The sequence below is a fragment of the Chiloscyllium plagiosum genome, chromosome 2 (genome assembly GCF_004010195.1).
Source record: "Chiloscyllium plagiosum isolate BGI_BamShark_2017 chromosome 2, ASM401019v2, whole genome shotgun sequence".
Taxonomy (NCBI): domain Eukaryota; kingdom Metazoa; phylum Chordata; class Chondrichthyes; order Orectolobiformes; family Hemiscylliidae; genus Chiloscyllium; species Chiloscyllium plagiosum.
Genome location: NC_057711.1, coordinates 54,305,385 through 54,325,697, shown reverse-complemented (window position 1 = coordinate 54,325,697; position 20,313 = coordinate 54,305,385). Strand labels below are relative to the sequence as shown.

General features: G+C 38.5%; 1 protein-coding gene across 2 annotated transcripts in view; it reads left to right on the top strand.

The window, feature by feature from the left end:
• Window positions 1-19,026, top strand: part of chd1 (chromodomain helicase DNA binding protein 1) — a 193,716-nt gene extending 174,690 nt beyond the window's left edge. For both annotated transcript variants that reach the window (XM_043709925.1, XM_043709918.1), the window contains exons 32-37: window positions 2,830-2,961; window positions 5,385-5,563; window positions 10,138-10,237; window positions 13,145-13,196; window positions 13,375-13,591; window positions 16,375-19,026. In XM_043709925.1, coding sequence (XP_043565860.1) covers window positions 2,830-2,961; window positions 5,385-5,563; window positions 10,138-10,237; window positions 13,145-13,196; window positions 13,375-13,591; window positions 16,375-16,738 — 1,044 coding nt within the window. In that variant the 3' untranslated portion in view covers window positions 16,739-19,026. The remainder of the gene's footprint in view (window positions 1-2,829; window positions 2,962-5,384; window positions 5,564-10,137; window positions 10,238-13,144; window positions 13,197-13,374; window positions 13,592-16,374) is intronic.
• The last annotated feature ends 1,287 nt before the right edge of the window (window positions 19,027-20,313 follow it).

Below are 20,313 nucleotides of genomic sequence, written 5' to 3'. Positions count from 1 at the left end.
TGGGCGCAAGTCTTGCACCTCCTGCGGTTGCAGTGGAAGGTGCCGGGAGTGGAGGTTGGGTCGGTGGGGGGTGTGGATCTGACAAGGGAGTCACGGAGGGGGTGGTCTTTACGGAATGCTGATAGGGGAGAGGAGGGAGATATATCCTTGGTGGTGGGGTCCGTTTGGAGGTAGCGGAAATGACGGCGGATGATGCGCTGTACATGGAGATTGGTGGGGTGGTAGGTGAGGACCAGTGGGGTTCTGTCCTGGTGGCGGTTGGAGGTTGAAATATCTGTACAATTTGACAATAGCCAACTTATTATATCCAGCTGAGCAACACATAGCATGAATTGGGGATGGGGTACAAATATTGGGGATGAACTGGAGTGAGATAGTAGAAGTAAGTGCAGTGAAATGACAAAGCAGCTTCATGGGGACTCAAGGGTATAAGAAGATAACTGAAGCAAAATAGAAGTGAACCTATCAAAGATCAGCAATTGAGTGGTGGGGTCCGTTTGGAGGTAGCGGAAATGACGGCGGATGATGCGCTGTACATGGAGATTGGTGGGGTGGTAGGTGAGGACCAGTGGGGTTCTGTCCCTCCAAATGACAAAGCAGCTTCATGGGGACTCAAGGGTATAAGAAGATAACTGAAGCAAAATTGAAGTGAACCTATCAAAGATCAGCAATTGATATGTTTACTTGCAAATACAAAAGAAGTTAAAAATAAAAGTTGAAGAACTGGAGGCATTAATTTAGAATGGAGCAACATGATAATGCAGTTTTGGAAATTAGGCTTCAGTTGAGGTAAGACCAGAATTTAAATAACATTTTTGGTAAAGATGAAGAAGGAAAAATTTAATAATTTAAGGCACAACTACAGCTGTAGAAAAGCAAACCAATTTTGGTACTATTGCTGATTTAAATTCCATCTTGACTGAGTTCAGAAATAAAAAGGAACCTGTTACTTTATTTTGAGTACTGTACATTACAGTCTGCTGAAAGGAGCCACAATAGAGATTTGTACAAGTTTACAACAGTTGGATCCTAAAATAGACTGAGGAAAGACGGGGGTTTGTGGTGAAAATAGGGAACAATTTATGAATGCATCCCCAAAACCATTTTCTTAATCAGATTATCAAATGTCAACAACAAAAGGTGGTTCAAGGAGCAAAGAAATGAGAGTAAGCAACCAATAGATCGGAAAATTCCTGCAAATAAAGATCACCATCTAATTCGGGTTACATTGAATTTGAATATCAGTAAAATTGAAGCTCATGGTTTTGGACTGGACTTGCACCTCTTAAATGAGCTGAAAAGGGCCTTAGCCCATGTATAACTTGTTGGTGTAGTCACAGATCAAACAGTAGCAGTGAGGTGATTGGATAATGTGAAAGCTGCAAATTAACTGCAAGTAATGGTGATGCATCAATAGCTGGCAATACATGAATTGATCAAAACTCGTAGGTTAGGAGAACCATATAATAATGTACAGAGAAATATACAGGCAAATTATCTATAATATTAAACAAGCAAGAGGAAGAATCATGCTGCACAGTATTTTGCCTTAATTCAGATGAAAAAATTAAAATATTCAATCACAATTAAAGGGACAGAGAAGAAGGATGACCTTACATTACGAAATCCTTTATTGCAAATGTGTAGTGATGCCAAAATTATAATGGGTCGCATTCTGTGGCTTTTTAAAAAAAACACAGCAAAGCTGTCAGCATTTGCTGTCATTACTCTGAAGCTGATGGAATATGGGCTTTACACATCCACAGATAAACGTGGAAACCAGAAGTTGCTATCAGTTTTTTTTAAAAAAACATGTTTTCATGCTATACTACTGAAGTCCCTGCAGACTACAGTAAATTAGGAATCTCTGAATTTCCCCTTTTCACTGTAATATTGCTGTTTAAACCCCCCCCGCCCAAAAAAAGACGCTAGATCATGTTAGTAGTATGTAATTGAATTTAACAGTGAAATAATTCCTTGTTTTGTTGAAGAACCTTTCTAGATCTGAAAAAAAAAATTCTATTTGTGTGATGTCAGTGTTTTCCATTTTGATATTAAAAGCTTATTTAGATATTTAGCTTTTATTGTGTAATTCACTTCTTTTCACTGTTAAAAGCAAATTACTGTGGATGCTGGAATCTGAAACCAAAAGAGAAAATGCTGGAAAATCTCAGCAGGTCTGGCAGCATCTGTAAGGAGAGAAAAGAGCTGACGTTTAGAGTCTAACTGACCCTTTGTCAAAGCTCATTTTTCCAACAGCTTTGACAATGGGTCAGTTAGATTCGAAATGTCAGCTCTTTTCTCTCCTTACAGATGCTGCCAGACCTGCTGAGATTTTCCAGCATTTTCTCTTTTGGTTTCTATTCACCGTTAGTTGACTTTAAATGGGAGTGAAGGATAATCAGTGTTTTAGCCTGGCTTCCTACTTATAAAAACACTTCTGTGTGATTGTTGGCTTATTCTGCTTGAAGATATCATTGTTGGTGAATGTGGGGAGAATCGCTTGATATGGCACCATTTTCAAAATTAATATGTGGAAAGAGGAATTCCACATGCAAGGCCATTAAACCTCGGTGGTCGGCTTTCTTTGTCATTGGTGAGCAGCATCACTTTGCAAAATTCAAAATCTAGACCAATTTGAAAATGAATTGGATATATTTGTAAAACATAGAATGATTCAAGAAAAGGGTAGGAAAATTACAGTTGATAGCTCCGTGTGAAGAGCTATTTGTGTTATCAATGTGAGAGATGAATGACCCCTTTAACTTGTTCTGCAATTTGTATTGATTCTTTTCTCTTTTGACTAATGCTGTTACTGGTTGATTGTAGGTAATTGAAGCTAAGTCAGAGATGAAGGAGAAGTCTAAAAAGACTGATGTCCCAGTTCATATCACAGCAAGCAGTGATCCAGTTCCCATCACAGAGGAGGCAGAAGAACTTGATCAAAACACATTTAGTATTGTAAGTATAGTTGTTAATGACCTATGCTGACATTTGTAATACATTTGACTTTGCTGTTTCTTAAGAGTTCCAGATGAAGATATCTACCTGTGCCATGCTTCTTTTAATTCTATTTTCTTGGGCATATTTTTCTCATTTCCTCCTGCCATAACTTAGATGAAGATTTGCTGAATTGGTATAACTTTTGTTGTTCAACTGCAACTATCTGTTGAAGCATTCTTGACCATTTACTTGACTCATTTTAGTGGTGGTTGAACATCTCTGGAGATGGTAGGACCAATTAAAAATATGGGATCTTTGGTTTCATAAATAGAGACATGTTAGCACAAAAGCAGAGGCACTATTCTGAACCATTGTTTAGGTCTCAGCTGGTGTACTGTGCACATTTCAGATAGCTCACTTCAGGAACAATGTTGTCTTCTTGAAGAGAGTACAGTTGAAATTTACTTGAATTCCACCAGGGATGAGGAACTTAAGTTACGTGGAGAGACCAGGGAAGCTGCTCTTTCTTAGGTTTTCCCTTAACCTATTGTGCCCTAATAAAAGCAATCAAAATTTTGAAGATTAAGGAAGGAGAAACTGTTTCTACTGGCAGAGGGGTTGGTAGTCAGAGTACAAATTAAAATTTGCAAAATAAATAGGGAAAAGGAGGTGGAGACTTTTTTAATACCACAAATTATGATCTTGAATACATTGTCTGAAGAATGATGGAAGCAGATTCAGCAGAAACTTCCAAAAGACAACGGACCTTAAAATATATCACCAGATCAAACTTTTAGAACACACTTCTGAGCAGTGTTTTAACTATTCAATACCATATGGTCAGCAGTGGTTTAAGAAGGTGGCTCATAACCACTTTCTGAATGGAACTTCTGATTAGGTTACGAATACCTATTCTCATGTCTGATAAAAGAATTTTTAAAAGGATATCATCTTGAAAAGTATAATGTTTGGGAAATGAGCAGTGCGTTGGCACGAACCAGATAGTTTAAAGAGCTATCACAGGCAAGTACTGAATGACCTTTTTTTATTCAGAGGATGAGAGCTTCGTTAGTTGAGTCACCATTTATTGCTCACATAAAAGCAAAATACTTCAGATGCTAGAACTCTCAAATAAATACAACGTGCTGGAGAAGTTCAGCAAATTTGGCAGTGTCTGTGAGGGGAAACATTTGATGTTTTGAGTTTGATATGACTTTATTGTCCATCTGTAGTTGCCCTTGAGTTGGAAGCTTTGGTGAATACCTGGAATGTCTCTTCTGGCCTTAGAATCATAAAATCACTGCAATGCAAAAAGAGGTCATTTGACCCAACGAGACTGCACCGACCTTCTGATGAACATCCCAACCAGACCCAGCCTCCCACCCATTACCCATAACCTGGAATTTACCATGACTAAATCATTTAGCCTGCACATATCAGGACACTGTGGAATAATTTAGCATGGCCGATCAATCTAAGCTGCACATCTTTGGACTGTGGGAGGAATGCCATGCAGACACAGGGAGAAAATGCAAACTCCACGCAGACAGCCACCCAAGCCTGGAATCAAAGGGAGTGTCTGGCGCTGTGGGGCAGCACTGCCAACTGCTGAGCCCTTTTTTTGTGCTCTGATTCTACTATTAATGATTGAAAGTGAGGATTAATTGTGACTTTGTACCAAATAACCTTGCAGGGAAAGCACTTTCTGCTAGTTTAGTTGAATCCAGAATGTTAAGGCTCGTCCAAGATACTTGTATCCAAAACGAGATTCTCATTTACAACAAAGCACCATACTGAAGACAGGTTACCTTCGAAAAACAGCTGATTGATTTTTTTCTTAAAGAAATGTAGTGGTTCCCCTTCCCAGTGTTGTTTGAAGAGTGTGTTCATAATAAAAACGTATTGTCCAAAATAAAGGATGATCAAGTTTCGATCTGATGGGAATCTGCTAATCTTGATTTTCTTTTCACTATGTTTAATCATTAAATTAATGAAATAATCGTGTCTCTCCCAATTTGGCCCTACTTACTTATTTCAAGACTGGCACTTGGATTTGCAGAGGGGTAGTTCTCAACTGATACTCTGTTCCTCTTGGGGTTAATTCATTTCTAAGCAAGTCCTATAGTTATCATAGAGCCATAGAGCTGCAGAGGATACAAACAGACCTTTCAGTCCAACTTGTCCATACTGACCAGATATCCGAAATTAATTGAGTCCCATTTGCCAGCATTTGACCATATCCTTTGTAAAATGAGTCACAGGTGTAGAAACAAGAACTAGACATCCCTAAAGGGAGTCTCAAATTTCCTAAGTGTGGCACTAAGGTAGCTATTGTCATGTCACCTGTCTGTATAAGTATTGAGAATATAAGTTCATGTCTTCTCCAACACTGTTGCTGTAATGTATCAAATCACTGTAATTTTGTTGTTTATGCTTTTCAGTGTAAAGAAAGAATGAGACCTGTAAAGGCAGCATTAAAGCAGTTGGACAGGCCTGAAAAAGGCCTCTCAGAAAAGGAGCAACTAGAACATACCAGGCAGTGCCTGATTAAAATTGGAGACCACATCACTGAATGTTTGAAAGAGTACTCAAATCCAGAACAAATCAAGCAATGGCGAAAGTAAGCAACTCCAGTTGTTCCTTTTTATCATAATATAAAACTGAAGAGATCAGTAGTTGCTGGGAAATAAATCACATGAATGATTCGTGCTAAATTTGAATTTTATAGAATTATGCAAAATGTATTCACTTTGCCTAACAGTAATTTCCTTAATAAATATTGAAGGGATATTATCGGTTTTGTTTTCATGACAAGAAATAGACTTTGTGTACAGTTGATGATACTAAAATCTATTTTCTTATACCTATTTAATAATTATGGGATAAACTGCAGTGGTGAACATTGTGCTTATGGAAGAGATTGGAGAAGACGTGAGCAGGAATTGTGTTAAACCTGCATAACTATGAAATCATATTTTATATTTTAATGAAGCACTACTTAAAGTGCATTTTTAAAATTACGCTTATTGCAATGGAATCATGCTGCATGTGGGTGAATGTAAACACCCATAAACACTTGCAATAGTGACTGCACCTCAAGGGAACTTCATTGGACTTAATAATTGGAAATGTACAGTGATCCTGAAAAACGTTACATAAGTGCCAGGACTTTTGTGGAGACAGTTGCTTGTGAATTTTGGATTGAAATAAAAGTTCAGCACTTCAAATAGGGTATTATATTAGGTACAGTATTTAAATGTCTGAACCCATATCTGAGATGTGATTACCAGAAGACCAGTTGCAAATAAAGAGGAGGCAATGTTGAGTAAATAGATGTAAACGATATAGTAGAATTTCAACTCAGTTCAGCAGTCCTTGCAGAATAGTACAAAAACAAAACTGAAATTTGAAAATATTGATACCACATCATGAGTGAGTTTTTGGTTTTGTGATGGATTCCTGCTTCTAAATTAAAAGATTGCAGGCTTAATGGATGTGCAAAGTTGCAAAGAGACATTGATAGATTAAACAATTAGATGATATCTTGGCAAAGGAATTTCAGTGAGGGAAAACTGAGGTCCCTTCCTAATGACATAGTAGGTGTTCCTACACGCCAAGGACTGCAGCAGTTCAAGAAGACAGCTCACTCCTGCCTTCTCCATAGCTATTTGGGATAAGCTAGGCATGCTGGCCTAGCCAGCGACACATGCATCCCATGAACAAATTACAAAAATTTGGACCTCCCCTGTTTGGAGGAGAAAGTGAGGACTGCAGATGCTGGAGATCAGAGCTGAAAATGTGTTGCTGGAAAAGTGCAGCATGTGAGGTACAAAAATTTGGACCTCCCCTGTTTCCCAACTTTTTACCATTTAGGAAGTGCTCTGTTCTATTCTTTCTCAGTCCAAAGAGGCTTGATTGTCCACATTCATAATTAAAATATGAGGAACAAGTATAGATAATCAAAACTAATAGAATGAGCATTACAATTTTTTTTTGCAAGAGGTAAAAACATAGCGGGTACTTGCATGTCCATCACCTCCAGTGCCTCAGCAGCATCACTACTAACTTGAGTTGATTGAATCCTAATGGGTCTGTGGCGAGTGGTGAGGAAACCAATAAGAGGGAGAAGCATATTTGATCACTTATTCACCAAGGTGTCTGTCTCAGATGCATCTGTCTATGACAGGATCGGTAAAAGTGACCATTGCACAGTCTATGTGGAAGTATTAAGAAATATCCTCCATCTATTCTGTGGCACTACCTTCATTTTAAATGGGATAAACTTTAAACAGATGTAGCAACTCAAAGCTGTTATCAATGAGGTGCTGTGAGCCATCAACAGCAGCAGAATCTGTGTCCTCATGTCCTGATATATCCCCCTGCCACTCTGCCATTACCATCAAGCCAGGGAATCATCCCTCGTTCCAGGAAAGTGCAGGATTGCATACCTAAAAATGAGGTTTCAGCCTGTGAACCTACAAAACAGATCACAAATTCTTGTGCCAAACAGCATAAGCAGCAAAACGAGATTCTCATTTACAACAAAACGCAAGACTTGGTTCGCACCATAATGAAGACAAAATCTGTTGAGATCCAAACTCCGCAGTCCTGTGAGTCCAGTTATAAATATTGGTGGACAATTAAACGACTCACTGGAGGAAACAAATCCACAAATATTTCCATCCTCAGTTATGAGGGAACAGGGAACCTCAGTGCAAAAGAGAAGTCTGAAACACTTGCAGCGATCTTCAGCTAATTCAATTTCCTCCATGTAAAGTAAAGAAATGGCAGGAAGCACTGAATACTGCAAAGGCTATCGGCCCTGACAACATTCCATCAACAATACTGAAAATTTCTACTCCAGAACATACTGTTCCACTACCTGAGCTGAGCTGTTCTAGTACAGCCACAAAACTGACAATATGGAAAATTGACCAGGTATGTTCTGTATAGAAAAATAGGATAAATCCGTCTTGGCCAAGTACTAATCCATCTTCTACTCTTAATCATCAGTAAAATAATGGACGATGTTATTAACAGTGCTATCAAGCAGTACTTAGCAGTAACCTGTTCAGTGATATCCAGTTTGGGTTCTGCCAGGGCCATTCAGCTCCTGACCTCATTACAGCCTTGGTTCAAATATGGGTAGGAGTTGAAATCCAGACGTGAGGTCAGAGTGACTGCTGCAGGCATCAAGGCCATATTTGATGGCGTCAAGGAACTTGAGGAAAGCTGGAGATGATGGGAATCGGAAAAACTTACTGTTGGCCATACTTAGCACAAAGAAAGATGGTTGTGTTTATTGAAGGTTAATCATCTCAGCTGCGGGACATGTCTGCAGGAATTCCTCAGGGTAGTGCCCTTGTCTGAATCATCTTCAGCTGCTTCTTCACTGACCTTCCCTCCATCAAAAAATTACAAGTGAGGATGTTCAATTATTGTACAGTGTGTACAGTACCATTTGTAACTCCTCAAATACTGAAGCAGCCCATGTTCAAATGCAGCAAGACCTGGGCCATATTTGTGCTCGTCTCTAACAACACTGAATGTAACCATTCCCCTTGACATTTGACGGCATTACCATTGCTGAATACCCAAAAATTCTTGGAATTATCATTACTTTGACCACAAGAGCAGGTCAAGTAGCAACTAAGCCATCACCTGTCTCCCCAAAGCCTGTCTACCATGTACAAGGTGCAAGTCAGGAGCACGAAGGAATGCTCCCCACTTGCTTGAATGAGTGTAACTACAGAAACACTCAAAGCTTGACACCATCCAAGACAAAGTGGTCCATTTGATTGGCACCACATCCACAAATATTCCGTCTCTCCATCACTGACTCTCAGTCGCAGCAGTGTATGCCACTTACAAGGTGGTTCTGCAGAAATTCACCAAGGATCCTTAGACAGCACTTTCCAAACCCATACCGTTTAGAAGGACGAGTGCAACATATACCCGGGAAAACCATCACCAGCACATTCACCTCCATGCCAGTCACCATTCTGTCTTTGAAATATTTCCTTCGATGTCACTGGATCCAAATCCTCGAACACCTTTTCAAGAGAGTATAAGTTATTTTTGAGCTATATCAATCTTTCTGGGTTAGAACACTGAACACTTGGTCAGAGGACTGAGAGTAATTTTTAGAAAATTACAGGATAATTTAGTGGAAGTCTTTAAGATAATAAGAGGAACAGAGACTAAATTTCCAAGGAAAGTATTTAATTTATCTGGGGGTCTGTAACTCCAGGGGGACTGTCAAAATATTATAGGAGGATGTTTCATGATGAAAATACCCTTCAGGTGTGGTGGAAATTTAGAACACTTCTGCAACAGTAGTTGATGCCGGGCCAACTAAGATTGATAGGTATGCAAGAACAATGATTACACAGTAGAAGTGTTCATGTTATAAATCTGTCAATTACACCAAACAGTGCAAAGGGGTTTGGGCACAGTGGTCGGTGCTCTAATCATCCTGTGTTTCTAGAAGCCCCTCCAAGGTTGAACATAACTCAAGCAAAGTAATTCAAACGAAGTTTGGGAACATGTTTGGCATGGACTGATTAGGCTGAAGAGTCTGTTTTCATGCTGTATGACTCCATGATTCTATAATGCACTCTCCACCCTGCCCCAACGAGTTATATTGGCTTCAGTCCTTTTCCATTTTCTCCATGAGCTATACAGAACCTGCGTGTCAGTGCCATTGCGAGTTAGCATTAAATTATGTTTCATATTCTAAACCCTCTGCAGTCTTTCAGTTTAAAATGACAACTTGACCTTGTCAGAAGTCGCACAACACCAAGTTATAGTCCAACAGGTTTATTTGAAATCACAAGCTTTCGGGACGCTACTCCTTCATCAGGAACACTCCGAAAGCTTGTGGTTTTAAGTAAACTTGTTGGACTGTAACATGGTGTCATATTGCTTCTAACCTTATCTACCCCAGTCCAACACCAGCACCATCACATCATAGCTACCTCACTTAGTGAGGACGCAAAGAGAACATTAATCTGTTAATATTGGCTGGATTTTAATCAGCTCCCAGCAGTGAGAGGCCAAATCCCTGATCTCCCAAGTCACTGGAGTTTAAATGTTTGCATTCTTGACATGTCAGTAGTCTTCTCATAAGTCAATATCTAACATTGTTATTGTTGTCTGCTATTAATCCTGTTTAACCAATTTTATTTTGTTTAGAAATCTCTGGATCTTTGTTTCAAAGTTCACAGAATTTGATGCAAGAAAGCTTCACAAACTATACAAACATGCAATCAAGAAACGACTGGAGAACTCTCGGGTATGTGAGCAATGATACATTTGCAAAATATTACTTAGAATATTAGACTCTGGACAATTCAAAAAAACTGATCTCATTGTGCCAGATGATTGGTATATTTTGATCAACCTGCTCAAACATCCGATTATCAGGCTTTCCTTTAAATTAAAGTATCCTGTGCCCCTCTCCCATCAGTCCTTTTCCTGTGACCTTTTTGTTTTCACTTTAATTTGACTTTCTTTGTTGAATCTTTTCCCTTGAGTAACTTTAACAACCCTCCTGATTGTTCATTTTGAAGGCGAGAACAACTTTTGATGCGGAGTTATATTAGTGGAAATAGACTTCAAAAGATTTTATTTAGCAAATTAAGGTCAGAGACCTGTGGACACAGTGCATGGCCATGTTTCTTTTTCGGAAAATCGCAGTAAACCATTAAAGGGTGCAGAAACTAGGCATGCTCACTGGTGGGATATGTTTCAATACTTCAATAGTTCAGAGTGTAGCCTATAAATTTATATAAGGATTGTATTATTAGCAATGCTCTTTTAAAATGAAGTACAGAGTGCAAATATTTGACAAATCAAGCCTACTTTTTAGAGACCAATCACAATGTTATCTCTTATGTGGGATATTAGTTAATCTCTTAGCCATGTAAATTGGTTTGCAAAACATCCGTTTCTGCCAGTCTGTTGCACAGGAGGCGTTTTCATATTTCAACTAGCTAAAAAGATTATTTGCGTCTGTCAATACTAGAACTTAACAACATTGTTAATTAAGCTAAGTGTTTCTTTTTGAGTATTTAATCTACCCTTTATCTTTTCAAGCACTAAATAACATACTACATATTTCTCACATTTATCATTAATATTTCAGATTTACAATATTTGCAGTTTTTTCATTTCATAGCAATGTTTAGAAATTAAATAAGATCTATTGGTATTTGGAGGACCTTTTCATACTTCAACATCACCTAACTTCTCTCATTTTCTATTTGTTGTTGCAAAAGGTGTCTACCTTCATCATAAAGAAAATCTGGCAGACAAATTAAATACAGCAAGATCTGAAAAGCCCCCAAATAATAAATAACATGTTCTGTTTTCCTTTAAGTTGTTTGAGGGAGTAAACTCTGACCAAAAAATGGTCTAGGATTTTTTATCAGCATTGAGAATGTGGTGCTGTAAATTGTGATAGGTTCGCAAGCACCTGTCACATCATGGCTACCTCACGCACAAGCACCAGAAATCTGTCACATGGTGCTGAAATTAACACATCTCAAAATCATCACACCGAGTAAAGATATGGTGCAACAACAACCTGACAGAACAATAAGCTCTGCATTTAACCAGTTTGTGTCCTAATTTAATCTTCTACAAGTGGTAAGACCTGGACAACATATTATCCAGGGGGAAAAACTGAACAGTTTCCACATTTGCTGTTCAGATGTATTCTTGGCAGGACGAGTGCACCAACTAGCTCGTTCAAACAGTATATAATTCCATCATTGCTAAGTCAACAATATCTGTGCTGGCTTGACCATGTTTGCTGGATGAATGATGGCCCAAAGAACTGGCCATTAAGTCACTATTTCCTGAGTATCAGAACCTCTGCTACAAGGACATCTTCAAGTATGATGTGAAGATGGTGGACATTGAATGTCTCCCAGCCATCCATGCCAATGACGACAATAATCTCTGGAGGCTGATTGTTTGCAAGGGCATTGGTAGAGGCAGCAGAAATAAAGCATTCAGCTGTTTAAGGAGTGGGCCCAGAGAAGAGTCCAGCAAATTGTCTCTTCTCAGTCCTCCTATCTTCTCTTGCTGTATGGCAAATGTGACTGATATGGTGTCTTCTAAAGATGGCACCTCTAATTTAAATAATTACTGTGATGTTACCATAGATCAGGGGTTGGCAAGCTTTCAAGTGTCATTATTTAAATTTAGTTGAAAATGCAATATTTTAAAGTTTTCTATGTCAAAGACCAATTAAAGAGAGCATTTGATTATTACCTTAAATATTTTAAAGGACAATGTTTAAACAAAATCATTGTTCAACAACTGAGATTCTCAGAAGTAAATGTTGACAAAACTCTTAAAAACAAATCTGAACCATTTAATTGCTCTCAAAATAAATTCACTTGATCAAAATTGGGAGCTGCATGTGAGTTGTTAAAAAGATGCTAGTGGCTCCAGAATACAGGTTGTAGACTCTAAATGTTCAAGTGTCTGGAGTGGGATTTGAACCTATCACTTGCTGAGTCAGAATGAGTGTTATATTACATGAAAGCTGACAGTTAAGTATTCATGCATCAACCAGTAACTGTTCTAGGAAAGAAAAGCTGAACAAAAAGGACTAAGACTCTTGAAGTAATACCAGTGTGTGAACTGGACACTAAATAAGAGGTCTGCAGGTACATCAGCATCATAACAGAAAGGTTTGTAGCTACACATCAGCTCACCATCTCTTCAAAATGCTACAAACAAAGCCACATACAGTAACTAATTTTGAAATGCAGTGACTAAAGGTTGAACCTGATTTGAATCCAGCAGAATACCACAAAAAATAGTTAGCCAGTTATTCTGCTTTGTTGGCATTGATTGACAAAATATACATTTGACAGCAACAAAGAATTGACGTCTATTCACTATCTGAAATGAAGTATGGCCTTGCCATTAATGTGACATCTGTTCAACACTACACTAAAGGATTAAGCTGGTTCATTATCTCAATCCCAGAATAGGATTTAAATCCAGGATTTTGAGGCACTTGTCCAGCAATTTGACATCATATCAACAACTTACTAAGCATTAACAAGCGGGTCTTGAAAGATAATACAAATTGGACTGATGCTTAAAAATTATGAAAAACTCTGTGTTGCCAGATTGCCTGGATTCGTTCTTTGTGGCTAACATTTGTGTTTTGTCTTTGCAGCATAATGATCAACACAGTAGTAGCCTCAACATCCATAATGCCAAACACACGGGTAAGCTTTCTGATTTCGTTTCTGATTTCGTTTGTGTAAATTATTGAATTTTCTCTCTAAGCTACAATTTGCAGTGAAAGATCAGGAGTGAGCTTTATATTGATGAATTTTTTAAGTGATTGTTGTGAAAGAAATTTGAATCTGTCAACAAAATAATGATTCTATTTTTATTGAACAGAATCTGAAAAACCTAAAGAGAATTCTCACCATGATGATAGCAGTAGGGATAGCCATTCATCTGAACGACACCACTCCTCACATTATCACGACCACCACAGAGATCGACATCATGGGGATTCCTATCGAAAAGGCGATCCCTCAAGAAAGAGACCATATTCCTCATTTAGCAATGGCAAAGACCATCGAGACAGAGATCATTACCGGTCAGATGGCAGGTAGGTTGAAGCAGCTGCATTCGATCGAAGATACCACTTCGACTGTAACATATTTTAGCTTTTGAGGATTTTTGGAGTCGTACGAGCTTTTATTTAATGTAGAAAAAAGGTGTTGAATGGACTTTTCAAGCCTGTTCCACTATTCAATATAATTATGCCTGATTGTCTAACTTAGTGTCTTCCTGCTTTCTCCCCACACCCTTTGATCCCTTTAACCCTAAGAGCTATATCTCCTTTTTCGAAAACATTTAGTTATGGCCTCAACTACTTTCCGTTGCAGAGAATTTTGCAGGCTCATCACTTTCTTGGTGGAGACATTTCTCCTCATCTCAGTCGTAAATGGCCTACTTCATATCCCTAGACTGACTCCTGCTCATTGGGAATATTCTTCCTGTATTTATCCTGTCTAGTCCTGTTATAGTTTTATAGGTTTCTGGGAGAGTCATAAAGATGTACAGCATGGAAACAGACCCTTCGGTCTAACTTGTCCATGCCAACCAAATATCCCAACCTAATCTAATCCCACTTGCCAGCACTTGGCCCATATCCCTCTGAGCTCTTCCTATTTGTATACCCATCCAGATCCCTTTTAAATGCTGTAATTGTGCCAGCCTCCTCCTCTTGCCCTGGCACTCATTCCATGCACGCACCACCCTCTGTTTGAAACGTTGTGCCTTAGGTGCCTTTCCCCTCCGTCCCTAAACCTACGCTCTCTAGTTCTGGACTCCCCCCACCCCAGGGAAAAGACCTTGTCTACTTATCCTATCCGCCCCCCTCATGATTTTATAAATGTCCTCATTCTTCTAAACTCCCAAGAATATAGGTCCTAACTGATTCAGTCTTTCTTCTGCCATCCCAAGAATCAGTCTGGTAAATCTTCATTGCTCTCCCTCCATATCCAGAACATCTTTCCTCAGATAAAGAGACCAAAACAGCATGCAATATCTCAGGTGTAGTCTCACCAAGGCCCTGCGTGATTTCAGCAAGACATCCCTGCTCCTGTACTCAAATTCTCTCACTGCAAGACCAACATACCATTTGTCATCTTCACCACCTGCTGCATCTGCATGTTTAGATCTAGTTACTCCTCCCCCCCTTCCAAATTTATTGCCGTGCAGATAATAATCTGCCTTCCTGTTGCTGTTATAGTGGATAACTTCTCATCCACATACTTGCTGTGCATTTGCCAATCACTGTTTGTCCAAATCACACTAGCATTTCTGCACACTTGCCATAGTTTTTCCTTCCATCTAGCTTTGTGTCATCTGCAAATTTGGAGATACTGCATTACATTTAGTTCCATTATCTAAATTATCAATGTATTTTGTGAATAACTGGGATCCAAGCACTGATCCCTGTGGTACCCCACTGCCAGAGGGCAGTGGAGGCCCAGTCTCTGGATTCATTTAAGAAAGAGTTGGATAGAGCTCTCAAAGATAGTGGAATCAAGGGTTATGGAGATAAGGCAGGAACAGGATACTGATTAGGAATGATCAGCCATGATCATGTTGAATGGCGGTGCAGGCTCGAAGGGTTGAATGGCCTACTCCTGCTCCTATTGTCTAGTCACTGGCCAGCACTCAGAAAATGACCCCTTTATTCCTCCCTGTTGTTCGCTGGCTACTGGCCAATTCTCAGTCCATATCAGTATGTTATCCCCAATCCTATGAGCTTTAGTTTTACATCCCGTTCTCTTATGTAGTGCCGTATTTAAAAAATTAAGTTTAATTTAGACAAGACATGATGTAAAATTATTGTGGTTTCCAGTGATAATGGGACTGCACAGAATAGTTTAATAGTTGTTTTGTGTACATCTTAATGAAAGTGGATCAGTTTAGTAGTCGGTTTAAGGTTTGGTAATTTTGTCAGAGCAGAGTAGTCCATTCATCTCGTGTTGGGTCAGTTAATATAACTTTGTCCTTTTCACCAAATGTTAATAGCATTTTTACTTAAAATGATGCATTGGCATTAGTCTCAACTACTTCAGGTACCAAAACATATCATGCTTATCAGTTCCAAATATTTCTCCTGCCCTAATTCTTAAACAACCATTTCAAATTGATGGCACTGTTTGTTGACTCCTGAGCTGGTTGTAAAACATAGTTGCAAGCAGATGTACAGCACGGAAACAGACCCTTCCGTCCAACTTGTCCATGCTGACCAGATATCCCAAATTAATCTAGTCCCTTGTACCCAGCACTTTACCCATATCCCTCTAAACTCTTCCTAATCATGGACCCATCCAGATGCCTTTTAAATGTTGTAATTGTACCAGCTTCCACCACCTCCGCTGGCAACTCACTCCATACACGCACCATCCTCTACATGAAAAAAATTGCCCCTTAGATCTCTTTATAAATCTTTTACCCTCCATAAACCTATGCCTTCTGGTTTTAGACTTCCCCCACCCCAAGGAAAAGACCTTGTCTATTTACCCTATCTATGTCCCTCGTGTTTTTAGAAACCTCTATATAGTCACCCTTCAGCCTACGATACTCTAGGGAAAACAGCCCCAACCGATTCAGCCTCTCCCTATAGCTCAAACCTTCCAACACTATTAATCTAGGCTGCATGAAAAGAAATTTTATTTATAGAGACACCTCAGGGCATCTCAAAGTACTCTTGAATTATATTTTAAATCGTACCCATTATTGAAACACAACAGCCACTTTCAAGATACTCAGACCTCATCAACTGTGGTGAACCTTGGTTGAATTAGCATCATGTCACATAATTCAGTGTAAATCAATGTGGACTGAATGTTCTCTTTTCCAATTTTTCAGGTACTACAGTGAAAGCAAACACAGAAAACTTGATCACAGAAATCGTGAACACCGGTCTGGCATGGAGGCCACTTCAAAGGAGAGTAAATCACACGTAGATCACAGATCCAGCTCAGAGCATCGATCGCATTCAGATCACCGATCCAGTTCAGAATACTCAGGCCATCACAAATCCTCCAGGGATTATAGATACCACTCAGACTGGCCAGTGGACCACAGACCATCTAGCAGTGGACCAAGGTCACCCTTGGACCAGAAGTCCCCTTATGACTCCAGATCACCATTGGAACACAGATCTCCCCTTGAGTATTCCTCTGATCACAAAAGTACCCCTGAGCACATCTGGAACAGCCGTAAAACATAACAGGGCATGTGATGCCAGGTCTTCACCCAATGCAGCCATAAAAACGTGAACACAGTAAATGCCTTATGTGACTTAAAATGTGCAGACTAGATCTGCTTCTCGAGCAGTAGTATTATTACTCCTCCTTACAGGTTTCAAGGTTGTTATCTCAAGAAGAAAATATTTTTGTATTGAGGTTAAAGCTGTATTGTGCTGCAACCTTTGGCGTGTTTTGTTCCTTATTTTTACTTTAAAGATGGACATGTTTACTACTGCATTATTGGAAAACTGCCCCAAACACACTGGATCGTAGTATTCATTCTTCTCCGATCTGGCAGCGTCAGACCCCTGAATTATGTGTTGTAGAGCAACAAATTTAAATCCATTTTTAACAACGATTATGCAGGAACGTAGGAACGGAGTAAGAATTTAGACTGTTCAAAAGGCAGAAGACTCTGGTTCACCTTCCAAAGTTATTTGTATTGAGTCTGTTTACATTTTACACTGCGACCACATTGCCCGTTCTTGGCAAGCTTGAATATTTAAATTCTGTACTTACAACTGTAAAATATTTTTTTGTTGATCAATTGTAATGCCTTTGAAGATATAATACTGTAAATTATTGTAAATTTAGTGGATCGAATCTGAACTTTTTATCTTCTCAGGCTTTTTTGACAACTTTCCTTTCCCCACCAACTCAGGCCTTCACATCATGAGTATAAAATCCGTGTAGTACAGTTTTTAATAAATTGTCATTGATAAAATTGCTATTTAGAATGTAAAAGGGGAAAGGGAAGATCAGTTCCATTATATTTAGTCTATTAGTGCTTTTTTTATTGATAACTTGTATTAGAAATGTGTTTATTTACTTTAAAAAGTCAGTGTTGTGATTGCCGTAGTAACTAAATAGTGCAAAAAAACTTACAAATCCAGATGTCAGATTATAGTTTGAGATACATTTTATAAACAAATAGAAACTTTTCCCTCCCCTTAAGATTAAATCTGCAACGAGAACGATAAAATGAGCTGAATTTGGTATAAAACCTTCCCTATTCTTGTTTTCCCTATAAAAATGGGCAATAAAATGAAATGATGTGCTATGCATAAAATGAACTTTCAGTGTATTGGTAAACTAGGGAAGCTAGGTGTTGTTAAAATGCACCCCAATTGTAAATATATACTATATATTACAAATTAAATTTACGGAAAAATGTGTGGATTTCTCACATTGTTTTCACCGTGCAAGCAAGATGTCAGATTTGTACAAACCAACAAATTCATAAATCTCTGTTCCCATCCTTTTTGTTTTGCCAGAACATATCGAAGACTTTTTAATAAAGTAATTTTGTAACTCTCCCATACAGATGAGTGGTTCAAATTGGTAAGCATTGGCAGATCTGCCAAGTGACAATACAGTTGGCAACTTAACTGTGAAAAAGTAATTACACAGAACTGTTAAAGAGATGTACATATAATTTTATATGCAAATATATTCTAATCTGAAAAATGTGTCATCTATGCCATTCAATCTCATCTTCCCACCCCTACAAAAGTGGTAATTCAAGGAGAAATGATCAATACTGTTCTTTTACTTGAGCTCAAAGTATTTTTGTAGTTCCACAAAATAATTGGATTAATGTGTCATTAAAGGGCTGAATAAATTATATTCTATTACATAATTATGATATAGAATAAAGCATGGGAAGGCTGTACCTCAATCAAAAGATTGTGATGAAGAATTAAATGTTGAGAGCGAATTTTTCTCTCTGTTCCTGGGTGTTGTTTGAAAGCCTTGATAATTGAGTACCACAGTGTTCTTTCAACATCTGCCTGTGATCTTATGTGGCAGACAATACACAATTAATAATCCATTTCCTGAAGTCTTTGAATATTCATGAAAATGCACTGCTATTAATGGTTCTTTCAAAGTATACTCATCAGTAATCATGTTGAACTCATTGTTTTTATTCTCTAAACAGAAATTTATCTTTTTGTTTGCTGAATCCTTTATCCTGTTAAGTAATGCAGGTTTGTTGCACTAAATCTGTGATTTTTTAAAAATAATTTTGCAATTAATGTTTTAAAGTAGAATGTGGTAAGGATTCAAACCCATAATTTATTTCAAATATTCTCTGAATAGCTGGTACACTGTTGGTTTTATTTAATTCAATTCTTGACAGGTTAAGTAATGTTTCATGTACGTAGTATCCATCACAAATCATACAATGGTTGAGACTGTAATGATGTAAGCCGGATTGACTCTACATCACTGGAATCTTAATTTTAAGATAAAGTACCTTTTGAAGCTGCAGCATTTCCTAGATTCAGTCTCAACAATGTGTTCAGCCCCATTATTAACCTGATCCAGAGATGAATTTATTACCTACTGACCTAAGTTGGAACAGCATTCTCTGCGATGCACTGAGAGCCTGTAGTGTTTTGGTGATCCAAGCTGTAATATAAGACACTGGGGAATAAAAAATGTCAGCAAAAGAGGGGATCATTCTAGACTAGTGTCATGTACTGATTTTGGAATGGTAATATTCATGTCCTGGGAGAAGATTGCTTCTCACCACACTATTCAGTTATAGAATATTACACAAAAGGTGGTCATCACCCATTGAGTCAACACTAACTTTTAAAATGCAATTCTGCTAGACTTAGGTCCTTGCTGTGTTCTTTCTTCCAACTGTCTTATGGAGCACTTGTTTATGGAATGGGCTGTGCTTAAATATATGCAAACATGATTTAGGAATTAAACTATTACTGAAGAATAGTATGCAGTTCAGGAATCTAAAGCAAGAAAAACAATGTAAAAATGGGAAAATATATTTAAGTTAAAATTATGACTATTCAAATTCTAAACCCAAGTGTATCAAACCCAACTATTTATTCTGAGTTGTGAGTTAATATCACTAATGGAAGGAGTTGGTGACAGTTGTTTCAAGCACCACTTGCACAGAAGTAAGTTGCCCACGGCCCAGTTTGGATTCTACTAGGGTCCCTCAGCTTCTGATCTCTTCTAGCCTTGATGAAAACATGGACAAAAGAGCTCAATTCTCGAGGTGAGTTCTTATTGCCCTTGACATCAAGGCAGTATTTGACCAAGTGGCAATGTGATAATGGTTCTTTCCGCTGGTTGGAGTCATACCCGACATTAAGAAGACAATTATGGTTGATGGAGATCATTTGTCTGAGCTCCAGAACAGAGTCATAAGAGAGTTACAGCACAGAAACTGACCCTTAGTCCAACTCTTCCAAGCCAATCAGACATCCTAAACTAATCTGGTCCTGTTTGCCATCTAGTCCTGTTGCCACTTGGCCCATATCTCTCTTAAACTCTTATTCGTACACCCATCCAGATGCCTTTTAAATGTTGTAATTGTACTAGCCTCCACCACTTCCTCTGGCAGCTCATACGATTCATGCACCACCCTCTGCATGAAAAAGTTGCCCCTTAGATCCTTGGTAAAATTTTCCCCTTTCACCCTATACCTATGTCCTTTAATTCTGGACGCCCCCACCCCAGGGGAAAAAACCTTATCTATTTACTCTATCATCTCTTCAAGAATTGCTTAGAGCAGTGGTGTAGGCCT